Below are 23,388 nucleotides of genomic sequence, written 5' to 3'. Positions count from 1 at the left end.
ACTAAAAGAGAAGGAAAAAAATGTAACCTGTAACTTGAGAAGGAATATGGGTCAGGAAAATTTTTGAGGAAACAAAACAAGTTCAAGAAGTCAATAAACCAAAACAGATTAATGAAAAAAAATCTTGTTTTCCCAAATGATTTCCTAATTTTTCAAAGTTGTTGCATCCCTCTTTGACCATTATAAATTATTAGTGCCACCATGAAGGAGATAAATGAGATAAATGGACAAATACTTAAGATGTACAGGCCAGACCCTTGAAAAATCTAGAGATTTTCATAAGTTAACAAGATCTTAGGAAAGAAGACCTCAGAGGGAAGGAAAAGATTAGTAAAGAAAATGAGAACAACTATAGATTAAGCTGCTAAAAGTGCAGGAGAAAACTCATGATGTTAAAGAAGAAATTCCTGTCACTTCTACATAAACTTGAGGACATATAGTTCAAACTGTGAGATGCAATAGTGATCACAAATCCATTAATTATGATTTTTGAAATATGGTTGTGTAAGTGAGGAATTCATGATGATGGACGGCATAGTTTTAGAGTGCTCATTACTCTCTCAGCCCTGGGAGAGAGGAATAAATACACTAAGTGTGAGTGCTACACTATTACTACACACCAATCAAATCTTTGGCACTCCATTTTCAGAATTGGGATGCGCTGAAGAGATAAGTTTTGACCATGGAGAGGAAAAGAGCTGCCCAGAAAAAGACTATAATATATAAAATTGTATACTGATGGGAACTTATGTCTCTTAGAGAAGAGATTCAGATGAATAACCTGGTTGGGACTTGCTCAAGAACTCTTCTCCATAGGAGCTTATTAACATAGAGGACTTCCTAGGAGACAAAGACAGCATGGTTTTATTTCCTAAAGTATGCTCTGAAGTCTTCTATAATCTGATATAAGAAGAAGAATAACAAGCAAGTCCTTTATTTCTCACAGACAAAAAGAGGTACAATTCATACTTTCATTTTACATATGGCAAAGAGCTTCTTATAGTAATCATTCCAAGTGAATTATTATGGGTTATTCATATTAGCACACACAAATAAATTAGTATATTTCTGAATTTCATGGCCTCTAATTCAGTCACTACTAAGTAGATGGAAATTCTGGCAGTTTTAAAAAGGACACTGGGATATTTTAAATTGGCTTTTGTCTTCACTGCTGTTGTTCTTGCTTTATCATCATGAATTACTATAACTTTATCATTTTTACAAGTTCCTAACATTAATTATTGATAACTAAATAATTATCACAACTTTGTTGAATGTGGTTAATCCTTTAGTAAATTGATAGATACATACATCAAAATTAGTTATTATTTTAAACCTAAATTCTCTCATAACTAGACTATAAACAGATGTATATTATGGTTCAATCAGGAATTCTTGATACCTTGTTGGCAAAGTAAATGTAAATATAATCCCTCCGTGCCTTTACAGTGATACTTCACTAATGTTGTCCTGTTAATAAATGTATGCTACCTAAATAACTTGCAAAACAATATCAAGTCAAATGTAATAAAACTGCTGAGTTTTAAAAGATAATAGAGGCCGGGTGCAGTGGCTCATGCCTGTAATCCTAGCACTCTGGGAGGCCGAGGTGGGAGGATCACTCAAAGGTCAGGAGCTCCAGACCAGCCTGAGCAAGAGTGAGACCCCATCTCTACTAAAAATAGAAAGAAATGATCTGGACAGCTAAAAATATATATAGAAAAAAAAAAGATAATAGAGCACTGTTTTGAAACATAAAATCATATATAAGCTCATACTACAGCCTATATATGGTATTCCTCTTAATTTTTTTGTTGCTATCACTAAGTTCTTTTTCAATGTGAAAGTGGGAGTTGGCCTAGCACTCTGGGAGGCCGAGGCAGGTGGATCATTTGAACTCAGGAGTTCGAGACCAGCCTGAGCAAGAGCAAGACCCCGTCTCTACTAAAAAAAGAAAGAAATTAGCTGGAAAACTAAAAATATATAGAAAAAATTAGCCTGGCATGGTGGCGCATACCTGTAATCCTAGCTACTCGAGAGACTGAGGCAGAAGGATTGCTTAAGCCCAGGAGTTTGAGGTTGCTGTGAGCTAGGCTGACGCCATGGCACTCTGGCCCAGGCAACAGAGTGAGACTCTGTCTCAAAAAAAAAAAAAGAAAGAAAGTGGGAGTTGTTAAGGTAAGTGGGTTGAAGGCTCTTCTATATTCCTAAGGGGCAGAAGTTTCAAAAAGCTAAAAAACTTCCGGTGCTGTGGGAAGTTCACGAACTCTGCACTCAGACACCAAATCCAAAATACACTATTTCCCAACAGAATAACCCTGTGAAAGTTAGTTTCTTCATCATACCACCCTCATAGGGTTGCGGAGAAGATTAAATGAGATAACGTATATATAGTACCTGGCAAAGAGCAAGTGCACCCTTACTCATAGAAGTTTCCCTGGGACAAGAGGAAGATGTGTTTTCAGATCTTGCTTCCAGGCCCCTCATCTTTAAGAGAACCCTCCCAAAGTCCTGCCCCAAACTGAAGTCCTAACTTACTATGAGCCACACTCAGGTTCCCTCCCTGCCCTGAGTACCCAACAAATAACAACCTAAGGTCCTAAGGCTAAACCAAAGACTGGGCTTAATTAAAAATTATGGCAGGAATACTAATGGATCACTAAATTAATTTAGAGGCAGAAAACACAAACCCTAATATCTACCCAAACAACATAAAGACAGGCATAGAGGCCATGCAAGTCTCAGAGATGGTCCCATGTTAGTCAAAGATCAATAAAATAGAGACAAGACATTAAGCCATAGGCCTTCATAACAACTGAGATACGGTAAATTAACCAGACCTGATTTTCACTTCCATTTGATCCATTTCTTGAAAACTGATAACCCCCAAAATACAAAGCCTACCCCCTTATTTTACCCCTCTTCCATTCAGTCTACCCAGGCATGTTAATTCATTTTATATTCAACAATTCATTAAGTCATTCAACAGGCATTTATTGAGCACCTTTCACAGCCAGATAGAAATAAAGTATTAGTAAAGCCCTAGCTCTACCCTCAAAGAGCTTCAAGTCCTGTAGGAGACAGAAACAAGTAAAGAATTAATTACTACACTCTGTGTGAGTGCAGTGATTGGGGAGCTGTTTACAGGATACTATGGGAACATATATAAGGAGAATTGGACTCTTTCTTAAGGAGTCAGGGTGAGTGGTGAAAACCAGAAAAGATTTCCTGAAAGATATTTAAGCTGAAAATGAAACGATGAATAACAGGAGCTTGGGCAAAGTTGGGCATAAAAGGTAGAGAAAGGAAGTGTTCCAAGCAGAGAAACAGCATCTGTGAGATCAAGTAGACAAGAGGGTTTAGCATGATGAAAGAATGACAACAGATCAATATAATTAAAGAGGCAAATGTGAGGCTAAGCAGGGACCTTCTATGACATACTAAGGAATGTGGAATTTCTCCTGAGGGTAACATTGGAAAGCAAGGATTTCAAACTAGGAAGTGACATTATCAAGCCTGCCTTATAAATAGTCTACTCTGGCTTAATGCAGAAATGGATAAGTGGGCAGAAAAGATGCTAGTTTTCCTTTACTAATGCAGTAATCCAAGAAAGAGAAAATGAGAGTTTGATAATCAGAATCAAACCCTGGGTAACTGGACAGGGATGAGGATGGCAGGACAATACAAGTTTCTGGTTTGGCTAATAAAAAGACACTCATTCACTGAGAGGAAATACAGAAGGAAGAGTAGGTCTGAAGAGATGATGACTGGGTCCATTTTTGATATTCTGATGTTAAGATGCCTATGGGACATCCAAATAAAGATGTTCTATACATAGTCAGACACAAACACCTGAAGTATGAGATGCATCTGAATAAAGTCCTACATTTAGAAGTCATCAGCCACTGAGAATAACTGAAGCCTTGGGTATAGACATTACTTCAGAAGAAGTTAAGATCCTTTCCAGCACAAAGCATTGTTTCCTACTATATCGCTACCTGCTGCTATAAACAGCAGGTATTGAGAACAGCCAGTATTATACCACTAACTGATAAACTCTTAAGTTAGAAAACAATCATCAAGACACTTCCATACCTTCTTTATGTGCCAAGATTTGTGTTAGGTATAGGATAGAAATAAAAATTTGGTGTCCTCTCTGAGGAAGAATTTGGATAAACTGTTTGTGTCCTATGTTTATGGTCAGGTTACAGAAGCATCTAAAACTCAAAAAAGGGAGAGAACAATATGGAATGAAGGCTCAAAATCCTCTTAGAGAAAGTGGGACATGAGCTGGGCCTTAAATTTTAAGTAGAATATAGAGATACCATGAAGAAAGGAAATAACATTCTGGGGAAGGGAAAAAGTGTAATTAAAAATCGGAGAAAAAATAAATATGACTCTAGAGGCAGAGAAGTAAACAAAAACAACAACAAAAATACAATTAGCCTGGTATGACCAAAATGTACATGAGAGAAAATTAGGCCTGAATAAATAGAATTTAGTTCTTGGTAATTGGCCGGAAGAGTTCAGATTTGATAGTGGAGAAAGGAGGACATTATCATCAATGTTCAAGGAGAATATGAGTTGGGTTCAGACAAGATAAAAGGGGGTATAATTTTTTTTTTTTTGAGACAGAGTCTCGCTCTGTCACCCTAGCCAGAGTGCAGTGGCATCAGCCTAGCTCACAGCAACCTCAAACTCCTGGGCTCAAGCGATCCTTCTGCCTCAGCCTCCTGAGTAGCTGGGACTACAGGCATGTGCCACCATGCCCGGCTAACTTTTTTTTCTATATATATTTTTTAGCTGTCCATATAACTTCTTTCTATTTTTAGTAGAGACGGGGTCTCGCTCTTGCTCAGGCTGGTCTCGAACTCCTGACCTCGAGCGATCCACCTGCCTCGGCCTTCCGGAGTGCTAGGATTACAGGCGTGAGCCACCATGCCGGCCTAAAAGGGGGTATAATTGGTGATTAAGAATAAAGCTCTGGCCGACCATGCCGGCCTAAAAGGGGGTATAATTGGTGATTAAGAATAAAGCTCCGGCCGGGCATGGTGGCTCACGCCTGTAATCCTAGCACTCCGGGAGACCGAGGCAGGTGGATCACTCGAGGTCAGGGTTCGAGACCAGCCTAAGCAAGAGCGAGACCCCGTCTCTACTAAAAATAGAAAGAAGTTATATGGACAGCTAAAAATATATATAGAAAAAATTAGCTGGGCATGGTGGCACATGCCTGTAATCCTAGCTACTCGGGAGGCTGAGGCAGTAGGATCGCTTAAGCCCAGGAGTTTGAGGTTGCTGTGAGCTAGGCTGATGCCACGGCACTCACTCTAGCCCGGGCAACAGAGTGAGACTCTGTCTCAAAAAATAAAAATAATAATAATAAAAAAAAGAATAAAGCTCTGATTTTAAATGTTCTCACCACAAAAATGATAACTATGTGAGGTGATGAATATGTAAATTACCTTGATTGAATTAGTCTACAAGGAATACATATATTAAAACATGTTGTACATCATAAACATAAATAATTTTTGTTTGTCCATTAAAAACAGACCTCTTGAAATCTGTAATTGTTAAGACAGCGTGGTATTGGTGCAAAGAGTAGACAAGTGGATCAGTAGAAGAGAATAAAGAGCCCAAAACCAGGCTCACACATGTACAGTCACCTGAAATACAATGAAGGTGATGTTGAAGTGGAAAAAAAAATGCAACTCTGGAGGAAAACTGCCTGGGTTCATGACGGGCTTTCCACCATTTTATTAGGTATGAGGCCTTGGGCAAGTCACTTAATTCCTCTAAGTTTCATTTTGTTCAAATATCAAATATTATAATACCAGCGCCCATTATAATAAGTCAGGTATAAATATAAAATAATGGTATAATAATATGATAAAATAATAATACATATTGAGTAACCCTAATCCAAAAATCTGAAATCCAAAATGCTCTAATGAGTATTTCCTTTGAGCATCACGTCAACAGTCAAAAAGTTTTAGATTCTGGGAGCATTTCAGATTTTCGGTTTAGGGATACTCAACCTGTATTACATACTTATCATGTGATATATATATTATATAATATGTTATAATACGTTATAATAATAATATGCAAATTGATTAGCAAAGCAAACAAGCAATAAATGCCAGCCATTATTAGTAGTCCATGATAGGGCTACAGATTTTAGAGAAGTTAGGAAAGTTTTATGGCACAGGTATTCCCATCTTCTGTGGCTTGAGATTTGATAAGATAAAGATCATAAGTCCTAGAGTGACCCCAAAGACTAGAATTAAAGAAAAAAGCTAGCTAGAAAATCATTGAAGAAGTTAAAGTATACATCATTTAAATTAAAAAACACAAATAGGTTGAAAGTAAAGGGATTTAAAAACATAAACCACACAAGCAGCAACCGTAAGAGCTGGAGTGTCTATACTAACATAAGACAGACTTTAAAACAAAATATGTTACTAGAAATAAAGAGAGACAATTTATAACAATAAAAAGGTCATTTCATCAGGAATACATAACAATTATAAGCATATATGGATCTAATAGCATAGTCTCAAAATAAATGAAGCAAATCTGAGAGAAATGAAAAGAGAAATAGACAATTAAACAATATTAGTTGAAAACTTCAATACCCTACTTTCAAAAATGGAGAAAACAACTAGGCAGAAGATCAACAAGGATACAGAAGACTTGAACACATAAACCCACTAGAACTAAGAGACATCTATAGAACACACCACCTAACAACAACAGAATACACATTTTTCTCAAGTGCAAACTGTACATTCTACAGGATAAACTATACGCTAGGACATATAACAAGCCTCATTAAAACTTAAAAAGACTGAAATCATACAAAGTATGTTTTCCAATAAAAATTAGATCATGTGAAAAATCATTAACAGAAGGAAATTAAATAACACATTCCCGAATAACCAAGAGTCAATGAAGAAAAACCACAATGGAAACTAGAAAATATTTCTAGATGAATTAAAACAAAACCATAACAAACCAAAACTTAGGGCATGTAGTTAAAGCAGTACTTAGAAATTTATCAATTTCTGTAAGTACTTACAACAAAAAGAAGAAAGATCTCAAATTAATAGCCTAACCATTCACCTTAAGAAATAGGAAAAAGCACAAATTAAACCCAAAGCAAGTAGAAGGAAGGAAATAATAAAGACTAAAATGGAAATAAATGAAACAGAAAATTTAAAAGTAGAGAAAAGCAGAGATTAGAAAAAGTAAAGAAACCAAAGTTTACTTCTTTGAGAAGATCAGCAAAATTGACAAAATTCAGCTAGCCTCACCAAGAAAAAAAGAGAGAATACTTAAATTACTAAAATCAGGAATGAAAGAGAAGGCATTGTAACCAACCTTACTAAAATAAAAGCAATTATATGGAAATGCTATGAACAACTATATGCCAACAAATTAGATAACTGTCTTAGCTGAATGGACAAATTCCATGTAAGATACAAACTATACAAACTGATTCATGAAAAATTTAAAATCTAAATAGACTTACAGCAAGGAAAGAGATGGAATTAGTAATTCTAAAACTTCCTACAAAGAACACCCCAAATAGTTTCACAGAAAATTCTATTCAAAAACAATTAATACCAATTTTTTATAAACTTTACCAAAAATTAGAAGAGGGGGAATGCTTCCCAACTCAATTTATGATGACAGTATTACCCTTATACCAAAACCTGACAAAAACATCACAAGAAGTCTACAGCCCAATATCTATTATGAATATAGATATAAAAGGCTTCAAAAAAATACTAGCAAACCAAATCCAGCAACATACAAAAAGGATTATAGACCATAATTGAATGGGATATATAACCAAGAATACAAGGTAGGTTCAACATATGAAAATCAATTAATAATGCTTCATATTATTAGAATAAAAGACAAAACCGTCTGATCATCATAAAAGATGCAGAAAAAAATTTTGACGAAACCTTTACAAAATAAAAATGCTCTAAAAACTAGGAATAAAAGGGAATTTCTTCAACCTGACAAAGAGTGTCAACAAACATACCACAGCTAGTATCATACGTAATGGTGAAAGACTAGACGCTTTCCCACTAATATCAGGCAAGACAAGACACGGATGTTCACTCTTGCTGCTTCTATTTACTATTGTACTGGAGGTTCTTCTAATCAGGGCAATTGGGGAAATAAATATATTGAAGGCATCCAGACTGGAAAGGAAGAAGACTATTCACAGATGAAATGGTCCTGTATACAAAAATTATAAGAAATACACATAAAAATTATTAGAATAAACAAGTAGTTCAGCAAGATTGCAAGCTACAATGTGATTAACATAAAAAATTCAGCTTTATTTCTATACACTAGCAATGAACATTCCAAAAGTGAAATTGAGAACAATCCCATTTATAATACCATCAAAAAGATTTAAAACACTTACAATTAATTCAACAAGCAAGTGTAAGACTTGTATACTGAAAACTACAAAATATTGTTCAAATAAATAAAGACCTAAATAAAGGGAAAGACATGCCATGTTTATAGAACAAAATATTTATTAAGATGGCAATATTCCAAAAGTGAGTGTGTTTTCTACTAAGTGAAGTATCCCAAGAATGGAAAAATAAGCGCCACATGTACTCACCATCAAATTGGTTTCACTGATCATCACCTAAGAGCACATTAAGGAATAACATTAGTCGGGTGTCGGGCAGATGTGGCGGGGGGAGGGGATGGGTGTACACATTCATAATGAGTGTGATGCCTACCGTCTAGGGGATGGACACGCTTGAAGCTCTGACTCGGGGAGGGGGGGGGCGGGGCAAGGGCAATATACGTAACCTAAACTTTTGGACCCCCATAATATGCTGAAATTTAAAAAAAAATGAATGTGTTGAATAGATTCAACACAATGTGATACACACTATAACATGGATGAACCTTGAAAACATTATACTAAGTGAAATAAGTAAGTCACAAAAAGACAAAATACTGTATGATTCCACTTATATGCAGTACCTAGAGTAATCAAATTCATACAGACAGAAAGTAGAATGGTGGTTGACAGGGGATGGGGAGAGGGGTGAATAGGGAGTACTGTTTAATAGGTATAGAGTTTCAGTTTTGCAAGATGAAAACGGTTCTATGGATGAATGGTGGTGTTAGTAGCACAACAGTATGAATGTACTCAATGCCACTGAACTGTACACTCAGAAGTGGTTAAGATAGTAAATTTTATGTGTGTTTTACCAAATTAAAATCTTTTTTTTACTTAGAAAAGATAAGAAGTGGACTTCATCAAGATTTAAAACTTTCACTTATTTGATAGCAAAACTATCAAATAAGTGAAAGGACAACTCACAAACTGGGAGAAAACTTTTGTAAATAATACACCTAACAATGGATTTGTATTCAGAACATACAAAGAATTCTTATAACACAATTCTTGAATTGTAGAATGTGTAGATTATATCTCACTAAAGCTGCTTCAAAAAATAGTGACTGATGGTTTCAACTTTCATTCTAAATACATCATTCTTCCTTCCAAAGCTCTTAGTTTCTTTTAACATATATCTGAACACTTAAAAAAAAATGAGGCAGGCTTTTCTAGTCCAACTTGTAAAGAGCTTAGAAGTTACTTGGATCCTCACAAAAAGAAAAAAGCTGAACAAACTGAAAATCAACAACTCTTCTTAGATCCAATTGAGTTCACAGGGTAATTGTCACTCTGGAAACTGGAGAGAAAGATGAAAACAGAGAACCACAGCTTATCTGTGGCCAAAGCTGCTGGAGCCAGAAACTGGCAGGAAAAATTAAATTGTAATTGATGAACTGCTGGAAGCTGAGCATGGACTTATTTTAGAGATTAAAAACTCCTTGGGCCCACCTTTAGGGGAGACCCTACACTTTCAGGAGTTTGACTTCCAGGAGCCCTACTAGGTTCCTGGGATGAAAATCAGACAAAAATCTCTTCATATGTCCAGCAAGAGAGAGAGAAGATGACCATTTTGAAATAAGCCCAGGGCCCTCTGTTCTCTGTAACAACATACTGATCTCGAGGGAAACTATTTTGCCAGAGTCTACCTGACTTGGTTTCACCAGAACCTAGGCAACCTAAGAGAAGGAAAATGCCCAACTCCAGCCCCCTGTAGCTTTCCTGTCTTATCTAAGGAGAGGAAAAATGCTAAGAAGCACTTGTGAAAGGATAATGATGCAGGACACAGACTCACTAAAAGACTGAGAGCTAATCATAGGATTATTAGAATAGAACCCTTCCCTCCTCCACGCCTTACCACTACGTCAGTAGGGATCCTATATAATAACCAGGATTACAAATAAAAGAAGGCAAGCCTCAGGCTCTATTTAAGAAAGAGTCTCAAGGGAAACCTAAAGACAAGAGATAAAAACAAGGACACCAGAGGAAATTTTAGTGTTTGACACCACAGTTATAGCAAATGGTAAGCTCAGGCTAACTCCTAGCCAGATAAACTTAAAACCTCTCACTAAAGGCCTATTTCCCTCAGGTCCCTTTACACAATACATCAGTCCAGTGTTCAACAGAAAATTACAAGCCCTGCTGAACGGTAAAAAACAGTGTGAAGACATAAAGCAAGCAACAGAAGCAGATTCACATATGGCAGAGACTTTGGAATTATCAGATCAAAGCTTTAAAATAACTATGATTAATATGCTAAGAGCTCTAATGGCAAAAGTAGACAACATGCAAGTCAGATGAGTAACGTAAGCAGAGGGATGGAAACTCTAAGAAAGAATCAAAAGGAAATAATAAAAATCCAAAACAATATACCAGAATAAAGGATGCTTTTGATGGGCTCATCAAGCAGACTGGATATGGCCAGGGAAAGAATCAGTGAGCTTTAATATAGGTCAATACAAACTTCCCAAACTGAAATAGTAAGAGATAAAAAAAAAAAAAAATGAAAAAAATAAAACAGAAGAACAGAATATCCAAGAACTGCAAGACAATTTCAAAGGATGTAATTGGGGGAATGAGTAGATTGCAATCTGAGAATTCTTTACCAAACCATGCTATAATTCATAAAAGAGAGCTACAAAGAGACATTTTTAGATATGATGTCTGTGATGGTTAATTTTAGGTATCGACTTGATTAAGGGATCCCCAGGAAAAGCATTATTTCTGGGTATGTCTGTAGAGGATGTTTCTGGATGAGATTGGCATCTGAATCAGTGGACTAAGGAAGATCCACCCTCACTCAATGTGGTTGGGTACCAGTCAATCAGCTGAGGGCCTAGACAGAACAAAAAGGCAGAAGAAAAGTAAATATTTGCTCTCTTTCTCTTCTGGAGCTGGGAAACCCTTCTTCTCCTGCCCTTAGACATCAGAATTCCAGGTTCTCTGGCCTTTGGACTCTAGTACTTGTACCAGCAGCCCATCAGGTTTTCAGGCTTTTGGCCTCAGGCTAGAGTTACACCATTGGCTTCCCTGGTTCTGAGGTCTTCGGACTTGGACTGAGCCATGCTATTGGCTTCCTTGGTTCTCGAGCTTGCACATAGCCTATCATGGGACTTCTCAGCCTCCATAATCAGGTGAGCCAATTCCCCTCCTAAATCTCAACTCGTCTGTCTGTCTACCTATCTATGTAAACGTGCGTGTATGTGTAGCCTATTTGTTCTATCTCTCTGGAGAGCCATGACTAATACAATGCCCTTCTCAAATCCTATGGTAATCTTTATCTCATCTCTGAGACCAGACCAGATATGAGCTAGGACACTCAGACAGTGCTGACATCAAAATTACTTCTGGGCCGGGCACAGTGGCTCACACCTATAATCCTAGCCCTCTGGGAGGCCAAGGCAGGTGGATCGATCGAGGTCAGGAGTTCGAGACCAGCCTGAGCGAGACCCTGTCTCTACTAAAAATAGAAATAAATTATCTGGACAACTAAAAATATATATAGAAAAAATTAGCCAGGCATGGTGGCGCATGCCTGTAATCCCAGCTACTTGGGAGGCTGAGGCAGTAGGATCGCTTAAGCCCAGGAGTTTGAGGTTGCTGTGAGCTAGGCTGACGCCACGGCACTCACTCTAGCCCAGGCAACAAAGTGAGACTCTGTCTCAAAAAAAAAAAAAAATTACTTCTGATAAAATTAGGATATGTGAGGCTAGTCTTTTCAATTATGCTCGCAAGTATTACCAGTCTCCTGTCCCCTCATACTGTTACTACTCTGTGTTTTCTCACCTTGATTCCTCCCATTATTTATTCTTCCCCTCCCAACCTTTCCTCTGTGCTCTCTGAAACCATACTGCTATTTAATAAACAACTTTTCTCAAATTATTCATAAAATAATGTCCATCTTTTTACCTTAAAAAACCCTTGGTTTTCCCCTTGACAGGAAAGGCCTGTGCAGCCTTCTCCCATATACCATGGGCCCCGGAAAAGAAGAGAGACTGAAGTTGAAATTTACTTCTCACAACGATTGCCTTACCACTACTTTCCATCTTCCTCAAACAAACAAAAAAACATACAAACAAGCAAGACCTCCTTTTTGAAGTTTAGGCCACACAATCTTGTGTATCATCTCCCATCTATCACTTTCTTCCCAGTAACTCTCATTCATTTTTCTTTTTTTTAAGACTTCAAGGTCTAGTTCATAGGTTCTCCCTAACACCCTCCATCAATAAGAAAAGATTTACACATAGTTCACCAACCTAATCAACAAGTTTCAAAATCTTTACTCCAGTGATATTTATTCAACTTCTATCCAATCCCAGGGGTATTTAACAGATCTAATCACCCTTCAAACTGATTCTCATTTTAATCAACTAAATCTGACCAAAATTACCCATTCTTCTAGCTCGCTCAGTAATTTATTCCCACCTCATCTAGCCAACTTCTTAAATAAATCTCTGGTCTTTCTATTTTCTCCCGACTAACAACTGTTCTGGCTTCTCCTTTCCTATGTGTGCAGTAACTGATCAACCCTTCTCTCATTGATTCCCTTCCACTGCTACCCTTCCACCACATCCATACAATAAACCCCTCAACCAATGATCAATACTGTATTCATCTTCTCCTTTCCTGAATTTTAGTAGGAAAAAAATCAGGGAGTCTATACAGGCTGACAAAGTTATAAAATCATTAGCTCCAACCTAAGCTGACTTTTCAGAATTAACTGCCAATCCTTTTACTTGTCCTTGGTCAGCTCCATTCTATATTCACTTCAACAAAATTCTAAGTCTTTACCAAAGCTCTCTCCTCAAAACCCTGAAACTACTTCCATGACTACCCACCTCCCTTGGCAGATAATCTTGCTTTCTACCTCAAAATTGATTTCTCTTAATTTCCTCTCTACAAATTTATTTGCATCCACTCTTGTCCTCTTGAGCTCAATCAATTTCTCTTTCCTTTCAAGTCACTCAAAAGAATAAAGAAACAAACTGACTCTAATATCGAACTCCTCCATATATTCAGTTCTAAACACTGTCATGTAGAATGCAGTGAAAAATCAAATGATTCACCTAATAAAAGACCAGAGTAGTAGCTATTGTCTGAATGTTTATGTCCCTCCAAAATTTATATGTTGAAATCCTAACCCCCAAGGTGATAGTACTAAGAGTTAGGGCTTTTGGGAGGTAATTGGATCATATCTGGGATCCCTAATATAAACCCTCATATTGGGGATTAGTGCCAATTATAACAAAGACCCCAGAGAGATCTCTTGCTCCTTCCACCATGTGAGGACACAACAAGAAGTTGTAATCTATGAGGAATAGGCCCTCATGAGCCACTGAATCTGCCAGCACCTTGATCTTGTAATTCACAGCTTCTAGAAATGTGAGAAATAAATTTCTGTTGTTTATAAGCCACACTTAAGTTATTAAGATATTTTTGTAATATGACAGCAGTCCAAACAGACTAAGATACGGTTTATAAACATATTTAATTAAAACTATTAACATTACTGTAAGAGTTCAAAAAATAAGAAAAACCGATAGACACAGCAAGCTATTTTTCACAAGGTAGCCATAAGGAGGACATTTAATACCTCCTTTTTCTGCATACCTGTTAAATGTTGGAGAGTATTTGGCGGAGCATCAGGAGATACCCTTAACATTCTAAGAGTTGAAGAGTGATATTCCGACCCTCTGGTTGGCTCATGAGGAACAAATGAAGGCATTAAAGAAAAAGGCTGATTAACACCCAGATGAGAACGATCTGCCTATGAAAAAAGAAATGAAGAATATAAGATTATATTAATTTCATAATTCACCTGCTAACAAAAAGACCCTAATTTTCATAAAAATGAATACTGAGCAGTTATACTAGTTACTTAAGATCATATTCTCAACCCTCCTGAATTCATATGCAGGTCATATCTTGTTGGGCCAACTCTGAGAACACTCTATAAATCATTTTGAGGGTTTAGAAATCTGCTTATATAGAATATTACAGATAGTAGGCCTAGAAGTGTTCGGTTACTTAGAAGTTTGCTCCATATGATCACTGTAGGATTTGAACTATGGTATATTACTCTAGACAAGCTCAAGGATTTTTTTTTTTTTTTAGGTTGTGCAGCATGCTGTGGGGAGGAAAGAGTAAGAAGGAAAAAGAAAACAGGAATATTCTAGAAACTCACAAATGTTTATAAGAAAAATAAGAGTATCAAAGCACCATAACTGTGATCAGTTACCAAAAAACATAAGTCCTCAAACTTCTTGGATCAACAGTAGTGGAGACTATAAATTGATAGTGAAGTAAATGTTAATTGCTAAAAAAGAAGTTCCTAATGTTTCATCAGATCCGAACAAGTCTTTGCTAGAAAATAAATTAAAACTATTATTGGTGACATTAATACATAAACATGCACAACTTTTTACCAAATTCACAGCACACTGTCATATAAAAATGTATCTCTTTCAGGTTTATTTCCCTAAAAAGATTATTCTAGTCATACCCTCTCAGGAAGGAGTCTAAAAATGCACACAAGCATGAATTTTTCTATCCTCTTTTATCAGTGTTCATTGTTTAGTAATGAACATTCTTAGGAAGCTGACAGGGTGTAGAAATGGTTGTTCTATGTCCACTACTCATACAGGTTTCTCTAGACCAGTGGTTTTCAACTGGGGAAAATTTTGTACCCCCCAAGGGACATTTGGCAATGTCTTAGAGACATTTTTCACTGTCAAAACTTGTTGAGGGAAGGGGATGCTACTGGCATCTAGTGAATAGAGGCCTGAGATGCTGCAAAACATCCTAAAATACACAGGACAGCCCCCAATGACAAAGAATTATCCAACCCAAATGATAACATTGCTAAGAGGCTCTGTTCTACATATAGCACAAAGTTCTTAGTTTCCAACTACCTCACTACTGAAGGAGACTTTTTTGAAGTATAGCTCATTTATATATATATATATATATATATGTATATGCATATATATATATACATGCACAGTCATGTGTTGCTTAACAACATGAATGTGTTCTGAGAAATATGTTAGGCAATTTTGTCATTGTGCAAACATCATAGAGTGTACTTACACAAATCTAGATGGTAGAAACTACTACATACCTAGGCGATATGGCCTGTTGCTCCTAGGTTACAAACCTGTACAGCACGTGACTGTACTAAATATTGTACTGTAACACAGTGGTAAGTATTTGTGTATCTAAACACAGAAAAGGTACAGTAAAAATACATTATAATATAATCTATGGGACAACCATTGTATACGTGGTCCATCATTGACTAAAATATTGTCATATGGTACGTGACTGTATATAATATTAATATATAAAAAGATACTTGTGAGAGAAAGTATGTGTGTTTAATAGCAATTTTCCCCTACGGTTTCTAAGTGTAGAAAGGAAAAAGCTTCTATTACAATCTTGACTTTAATAAAATTTCATTATATCAAAGCTTCAAAATATAGAACTTTTAGAGTAGGTAATACGAAGGAAATGTAGAATGAAAATGATGAGAAATATTTAAGAGTTTGGCAGAGCTTCATTACTAATTGAAAATGAGAGGAACCAGGAGAAAAAAAAAATCAAGATTAGTTTATCTCCCAATTTTTTCATCAATAATGAAGAGTCAAAGATAACTAAGAAACTAGAAAAATGCTAACATTTCTCCTAAGAACTCAGGAAATCTACAAGTCAGTCTGATTTTAGGACAAACATGAGTTATTTTGATATAGGCAAGCTGAATTTGAGGTGACAACAATGTTAATGAGAAAACTTCATGCAAGATACCATAAGGACAAGCATTAGGATCTAGAAACAGAAGTGATAATCCTCCACACAGCGATTAACACTTAAGCCTTGACAGGAAACTAGGTGTGGGGTAGGGGAGAGAGAAATCTAAGGTTTAAACCTTAAATAATTGTTAGAGGTAAATGGTCAAAACAAGCGGTACTAGAATAATATTATACGCTGCTACCAAGAACAAGGAGAAAGAAAGAAAAACAAAATAATGATAGAAAGTAGGAAACCACCCATAAGAGTCTAGCAGCCTAGTTTCAGTAAAGTGAAGGGAACTAATAGCTAGGCACTACATAAGTGCTATACTTTACCTCACTTAATATAAAAATGTATGAGGTTGATTATTACCATTCCTATTTTTTATATAGATGAGGAAAGTGTTCATCCAAAGTCATTTGCTCAAGGCACAAGGCTAACAAAGTAACTGAACTGGACTTTGACTCCAAATCTCTATGCTCTTTTCACAGTTCCAAACTGCATCAGACATTAGTGCATAACCAAATAATCATCTAGAAAAATGATGGGTAGATAGATATAAAAGTGAGCCAAGTAAGTATGAATGACTCTTTTGTGACACAGGTGAAGAGAATAAGGAAGAAACCAAGGAGTAGGCAAGCCCTCTGAGAGCAAGCCGTGCAGAAAAATGACTACAATTTCTGGCTCCTTATTTCTCTAATATTGACATTAAATAACTCCTAGACCATAGAACATAGCTAAAAGTGAAGGACAATACAGGGAACGGCATCTTCCCTAGATTGAAAGAACATACTTAAGGCTACATTTAAGGGCAGATAAAATTTGGAATAGTGGTCAAAGTTAATCTCGGCACATTAATTGAATATGTATCTTCATTTTTAAAATATATTTTATCTACATGAAAAGTTGATGTAAGTCACAAAAGTAGTATTTAAAAATTAGAACTCTTTAAAAATTGATATTTTGTTTCTCATTCTTATTGAAACTGACTTTAAGCAATAGCCTTCAAAACCTTCACTCTTGCCAAAATAATGTAAAATCTTGATCTTGGTTTCACCAAGACTAGTTAAACAGGGAGGCAGTTTATGGTAGAGTATTTAAGTACACAAATAAGGTTAGTTTCAAACACTGATTCCCCTATTTGCTGACCAAGCATGAGCAAGTCCATTAATTCTCTAAGTATCAATTGTAAAATGATGATGATAATGACATTCAGTGATTCTACTTGCTAGGACTGACTGTAGGACTAAATAAATTGATGTATATATGTATACCTCATAGCACAGTATTTGAGCACAGAGTGTTAACTCTCATTTTAATCCACATTGTTATCAGATTAAAATTAGAAGTAAACAATGCCTCCTTTAGAATATTGAAAAAAATAAAACTAACCTAATGGTTCTCTATGTTAAAAATCTTTTTTTCATAAATTCAACAAATTATAAATAAAAGAAAAATTTCATTTTTCTCTTATCAACTGTCTGAACCTAAAGATCTAAATATGGTTGTAACCCAAACTAGTAGCTTTACAATGACATACCAATCGTATACACAGGAAAACAGGAAAAGAGAAGTAACATTAAGCACATCACCTATATTATCTAACTATATTTAATGACTAACAGGATATAAGGATATATTACAAGGAACTGGGACCCACCTTGGAACTGACAGTTTTAGACAAAGAGGATGTGTGCAATGGGTCTAGAGGAACATTACAGCCAAGGGACCCAAGGATCCAGGCAAATAAAGCCTTGTACAAAAGAAAGGTTGACACAGAATTTTTATAATACCCAGAATTACCATTTTCTAGTACACACACACAATGATAATAATGAGAGAGGGAGAGAATGTGTAAAGACATGAGTATGTTGCTCATTCGGGAAGGGGGTTGTTAGTTCCTTTTGGGGACCCTAGCCAGTTTGGATATTATGTACTTTATATTCTTCTTGGGCAAACATCTGAAGTCAGATCTTTCAAGATCTGCTAAAAAGAAACACTTGAATATCCCAAGGCCTATTCCAAGGCTTGAACATTGAAAATCAGAGGGGTAAAAAAGCACAATCATTTGAATGTCCCCATGAATGAGTCTAATCTTAACACTATCCCAAAGAGTCTTGCTGGCACAACTAGGAAGAATTAGGCTGCCTCAAGATAATAGGTCTGAGAGCTCTAAAGGATGGTCTTTTCCAAGACACCACAGAACTAAGTCTTATGGTCTATAAAACATAAATATTTCTTTTATGCCAACCTTTAACAGATTAATGGAGCATATTCTCAAATATCAGATGGAGACCAAGTTACAAGTCACAAGTTGGTATTAGAGGATATAAATGGGCCCTTTACTCTCATTACCATTTTCTGGCTAAAACATTCCTTTCCCCATCCATAAGAAATGTCAAACTTACAGGCTTTTCAAAATTGCTCTCCTTTTCAGATAGTATTTGTAAAGTAGGTTGCCAGTGCAGGGAGATGCCACACATCTCTAGATCATCAATCAAATTTTCTAAAGCTGCTAGCTCAATGTACTCACCAGTCAAGTCACATTGGTCATGTGTCTGGGAAATAGTAAAAAGTAAAATAAAAACAAATACCATTTCCTAAAACAATACTGGAAAAGACCATGTTTCCTACAACCATCATTTTATTGTGTCTCACCTTTCTTTGTAGTTCAGCAATTCTCTCACCGCACACAACAGCATTTTCATAAAGGCTAGAGCGTTCAGCAGCAGCATCCGGAGTAATGATGTCAGACTCAGTCTTCCCATGCAGGCCCTCTACAAAATAGGAGTCATTTTGCATAATTGAATATATGGTAAAACTGGACTCAGCTCCCACAGGCCAAGGAATCTCACCTTGGCCTGTATCAGCTTTCAGCAATGTCTCTTGGCCAAATGCAATTGATGCATCACTGGTCAGTGGTAAAGCACCTTGTGATTCTGCATCATATGCCACCAAGTTTGCTGAAAAGCTGCTTTCTTCCTGCCTTCAATGGCATTACTAGAGTTAACATCCTTACCCAAATTATAGTTTGAGGAATCTGCAACTTCTTCAAAGGTTGGCTGCTTTAAATCTTGTAAAACCAAAGAATCTGAAGTTGATACTTTCGTATAATAATTAATGTCTGAAGATCCTACCTCCTCTGCAAGGTCAAGAGCAAAAATAGACTTTATCTTCCCAATGGGAAGAAATGGTTCACTGTTTATATCATACTGAAATAAGGCTGACTGTGTTTTGCCAAGACCAACAGCCTGGTTGTAAGATTTTTCACTTAAAGAAGCAGATGACTTAAGCTCTGGAATAACAGGAGGTGGCTTAATGAACATTTCCTGAGGAGCATTAGGGGGTGATTTTAAATTTGGATGCTGGTATAGGGAGCTATCATCATCATCTTTTTTATGCAACAATGGTTTTGAAGTTTCTGGCTCAAATACCCCAGGAGTAGATTGATAGCGTGGATGCTTAAGCTTATCAAAGAAGGAGTTTTCATCATTATAATTTAATGGGGAAAGATCTGAATTTTTTGGTTCTCTCTCTTGGCTGTCATCTGTTAAAGATTTATCGATGTCAGTTTGGATTTCATTTACTGTACCCTCTTTCTTGGAAGGCTCAATAGAGGCAATAACTGCCTCAAAAGCTATATTTTCAGTAGCATCAACATTTTTCTCACCAAAAACAGAAGTTGCCTTTTGTTTTCCTTCCTCTTGAAAATACAGTTGTTCTGATGTCTCATCCAAATGGGATTTAACAGTCTGAAGAGGACCAGCAGAAGGCTCCATCTTAGAGGTATCCTGTCCCCTGGAGAGTATATGTGCTTCTGAAACTTTTACAGAATTATCAGGAACTACAACATTCCCAATATACCGCATTTGTGAGGATCCGGGTTGCACCTCTGAAGATACTAAATTGTTTTTAGTCTCTGTTTGTTCAAAGTATTGAGATAATTCCTCCAGCAGACCTTCATCTTTTTCACAACTCTCCAAAGAATCCATCTGTTGTTTCAACTCATTGTCAGCTGGAGCCTTTAAACAAACACTCTCAAAATAATGACTATCAGATGTCGAGGGAACCCCTTTTCCTCTTCTTTCTAACAAACATCGCAAGAAAGAATATGATGTTTTATTACCATGATGAGGAGCAACTTCGTCTGGAAAAGAAACACAGTCCTCACTGATTACACATGTTTCTGGATGGTGTGGACTTTCCTCGTTGTTCCATGGCACACAGGAAAAGGGAACACTAAAATTGTTATTTTCCTGGGGAATTTTATTTTTACCAATTGTGTCAGATGAATCGGAAAAAGAGTCATGGTCCTTGCTGGTTAAATATGTTTCTCCCTGCTGTAAAACTCCCTGTGTCCAGTACTGCGCATATGAACAAGAAGCATCAAAATTGCTGCTTCTTTTAGTATCTATGTTTCCATCAGTTATATCAGATGAAGTTGAAACCGAAACTTCATCTTTATTGGTGAAATTGATTTCTGGCTGCTGTGTATCTTTTCGTGTCTTCCATGACATATATGAACAAGGAGCACCATAACTATCAGGGACTTTGGCGGTTTTCAGTTCATCAACAGTACCAGATGAAATAGCCTCTTCGTTATTCCCTTGTTCAGAGGGTACAAAAGAGCGCTGAGACCCAACAGCTGTGCTACCTATAAGTGTGTGCTGAGATACACTAAAGCAACTGTTAGTTAAGTCTGAAGTTACTTCTGAGGTAGCCTGGAATAAAGCTTCACTAACTTCCGATGGTCGAGAAAGCCATTCAGTGTCTTCAGATCTATCAGGAATTCCCCTGAAAATATACAGTTAAAAATATATAACACATTAAAAACATTTAGTACTAACACAAAAACATAAGACTGATATGTCACTGAAATCAAGTTTATTTGAAAAGTGTGTTGAAAAAGAAAGTTCTCCTAATTTCAAATTACTTTAAGGTGGCTAATGACTGAACAAAGCAAATTTTTAACCAGAAGGTGAACTACCACCCTATGACCCTGATAATTATCTCAGTCTTCTCCTAAAACAACAGACACAGAATCTGATTTTCATAATGCCAAAAAAAATGATTCTTTAAATGAAAAATTCAAAATAGTCTTTTAAACTTTACTATTTTATATGTTTAGTTTATCACCTACCGTGATTTAATATTCATTTAACCTGCAATAATTGTTCTGCTAGTCATTCGTTATGCTCTTGAAAACCTCTAAAGAACTGATCTGCTCCCAAAATACAATAGTAACTCAGTCATTGGTTGATGATCTAATAAGTACAGATCACTTTTCATAAAAGTAATTAGAAAGTAATATATAGCAAAATGGTATCAAGTCTTAATTTAGGGCCTTATTACCTTCAGAGCATGTGCCAAGAACATCTAATCCTCACCCCAAAGTCCCACATTAGCCTGAAGTCACTAATATTACTAACAACTTAGAATAAGAAAAAGAAGAGCAGAAAGGTTACGTGCAAATAAATAAATCATCCTACCTCAGAGGTGCAAAGCCTAGTTCACTTTGGTGAAATAAGGAGTCAGACCCAAATTCTTGGTCTTGTGTTGGACAAGTCAGCAAAGGCAAATCAGGAGAAGCAAAGCTATCTTGTATGACTGTAAAGTTGCAAATATACAAATGCTGAGTAATGCTGAAAATTGATTAGTTAGCTTACTCAAGTAATATTTTAAAGCACCTAAACAAGTTGCCATCTGGAAGTATGTACAAGCATTAGAATAATAATAAAACAGCAGCAGTAGCAGCTACCAATTACTGAGAGCCTGAGGTCCAGGCACTTAACATACAATATTTCATTTAATTTCTTATGACAACCTTGAAGGATAGGTATTATTATACTTATAAGTGAGGAAAAATACTAATAGAAACAAAAATTATCATAAAATCAACAGCATTATATTTAAAATTAATTTAACTTGATGGGTGATGTTTTGCTAAAACTAAATTGCTTTTTCAATATGACTGTAATACTGATTGATACAGTATAGTTTCTTGATTTCAAAATGCCTATAATACTGTGTAGAAAATGAGGACTCCACTTTCTCACTGAAATTACTGTTCCCCCTGAAATTACTACAAACCAAGAGTTCACAAAGCTCACTACGGTATCTTCTGCCTTTCACCTGCTGCTCTCACATACCCTGCACACCTTACCTATTAATATTCATCACACTCTTGTTTTAATCTTTGGTCTATCTGCTTCCCATCTAAATTGTCAACTCCATGTCTGCTTTATTAACAGTTATATCCTCAATTCCTAGCAAAGTACCTGCTATATTTAGTAAGTACTTGAAATAGATTCATTTACTGAATGAATTAAAAATGAGAAACTGATAGATAACCATTACCCCCAAGGAACAATTGGTATGGTTCCTCTTTCACCTCAGCTTAGAGAATCAGTCTTAAATCTTCATAATAGTCCTTCACCCACTGAGAATCATGAAGAGTTTTTAACAGTCCCCAAATACACTAAGGCTAATGCTACAAGGGGGACCCATGGGACAATATGGCAAATTTACTATTTCCAATTAACTATAGACTGAGTATTTAAAGAACCTGAGAGTCTTTTCTAAAAAAAATTAGAGTTATCCCTAACCAGGTGAAGGAACCTACAGAAATCCTTATTCTCTGAAATAACTATTTAGGTATAACCAAAGAATAGTAAGTAATAAGCAAACAGCATTTTGGCATCTCCTTAAATATTTAAGAATATTTCAAAGTGCAATTGGAGAGTTAGACCAGGTATTAATAAATGAGGAAATGTATCTGCTAAAGGAGCAAGCGAAAACTGTAGAGTTGCAGTCCCCAATCCCCTAGGTACTGGGCCACACATCACTGCCTGAGCCTAGCGCCACCCCCCATAGTACCCTACAACCAGCCCCAGTCCGTGGAAAAACTGTCTTCCATGAAACTGGTCCCTGGTGCCAAAAAGGTTGGGGATGCTATAGAGGATGGATATGCATGCAATTGCATAGTGGGAAGGCTGTATATCTTACTGGCAATGCCTTTTTCTTACAACTTTCAACTGCTTCTTATGTCCTCACATTTGGACAGCTGTTAATAGCTTGGATCCCTCTTTTCTGAGGTATCTAACCATTCTGGCACCAGTCATCATCAATGACATTTGCCATTGGTGAGAGCCTAAATA

The 23,388-nt window shown here is 36.4% G+C and overlaps 1 protein-coding gene across 1 annotated transcript in view; it reads right to left on the bottom strand.

The window, feature by feature from the left end:
- ALMS1 (ALMS1 centrosome and basal body associated protein) overlaps positions 1-23,388 on the bottom strand; it is a 161,207-nt gene that overhangs the window by 111,977 nt on the left and 25,842 nt on the right. The window contains exons 4-7 of the mRNA XM_045549868.1: positions 21,721-21,838; positions 20,550-21,025; positions 18,890-19,008; positions 14,054-14,210 (exon numbers count right to left, since the gene is read on the bottom strand). Of these exons, the coding sequence (XP_045405824.1) occupies positions 14,054-14,210; positions 18,890-19,008; positions 20,550-21,025; positions 21,721-21,838 (870 nt within the window). The remainder of the gene's footprint in view (positions 1-14,053; positions 14,211-18,889; positions 19,009-20,549; positions 21,026-21,720; positions 21,839-23,388) is intronic.

This window comes from Lemur catta, chromosome 4 (genome assembly GCF_020740605.2).
Source record: "Lemur catta isolate mLemCat1 chromosome 4, mLemCat1.pri, whole genome shotgun sequence".
NCBI classification, from domain to species: Eukaryota; Metazoa; Chordata; class Mammalia; order Primates; family Lemuridae; genus Lemur; species Lemur catta.
Note: the sequence above shows the minus strand (reverse complement) of the source record. Positions and strands in the feature narration are given on the sequence as shown.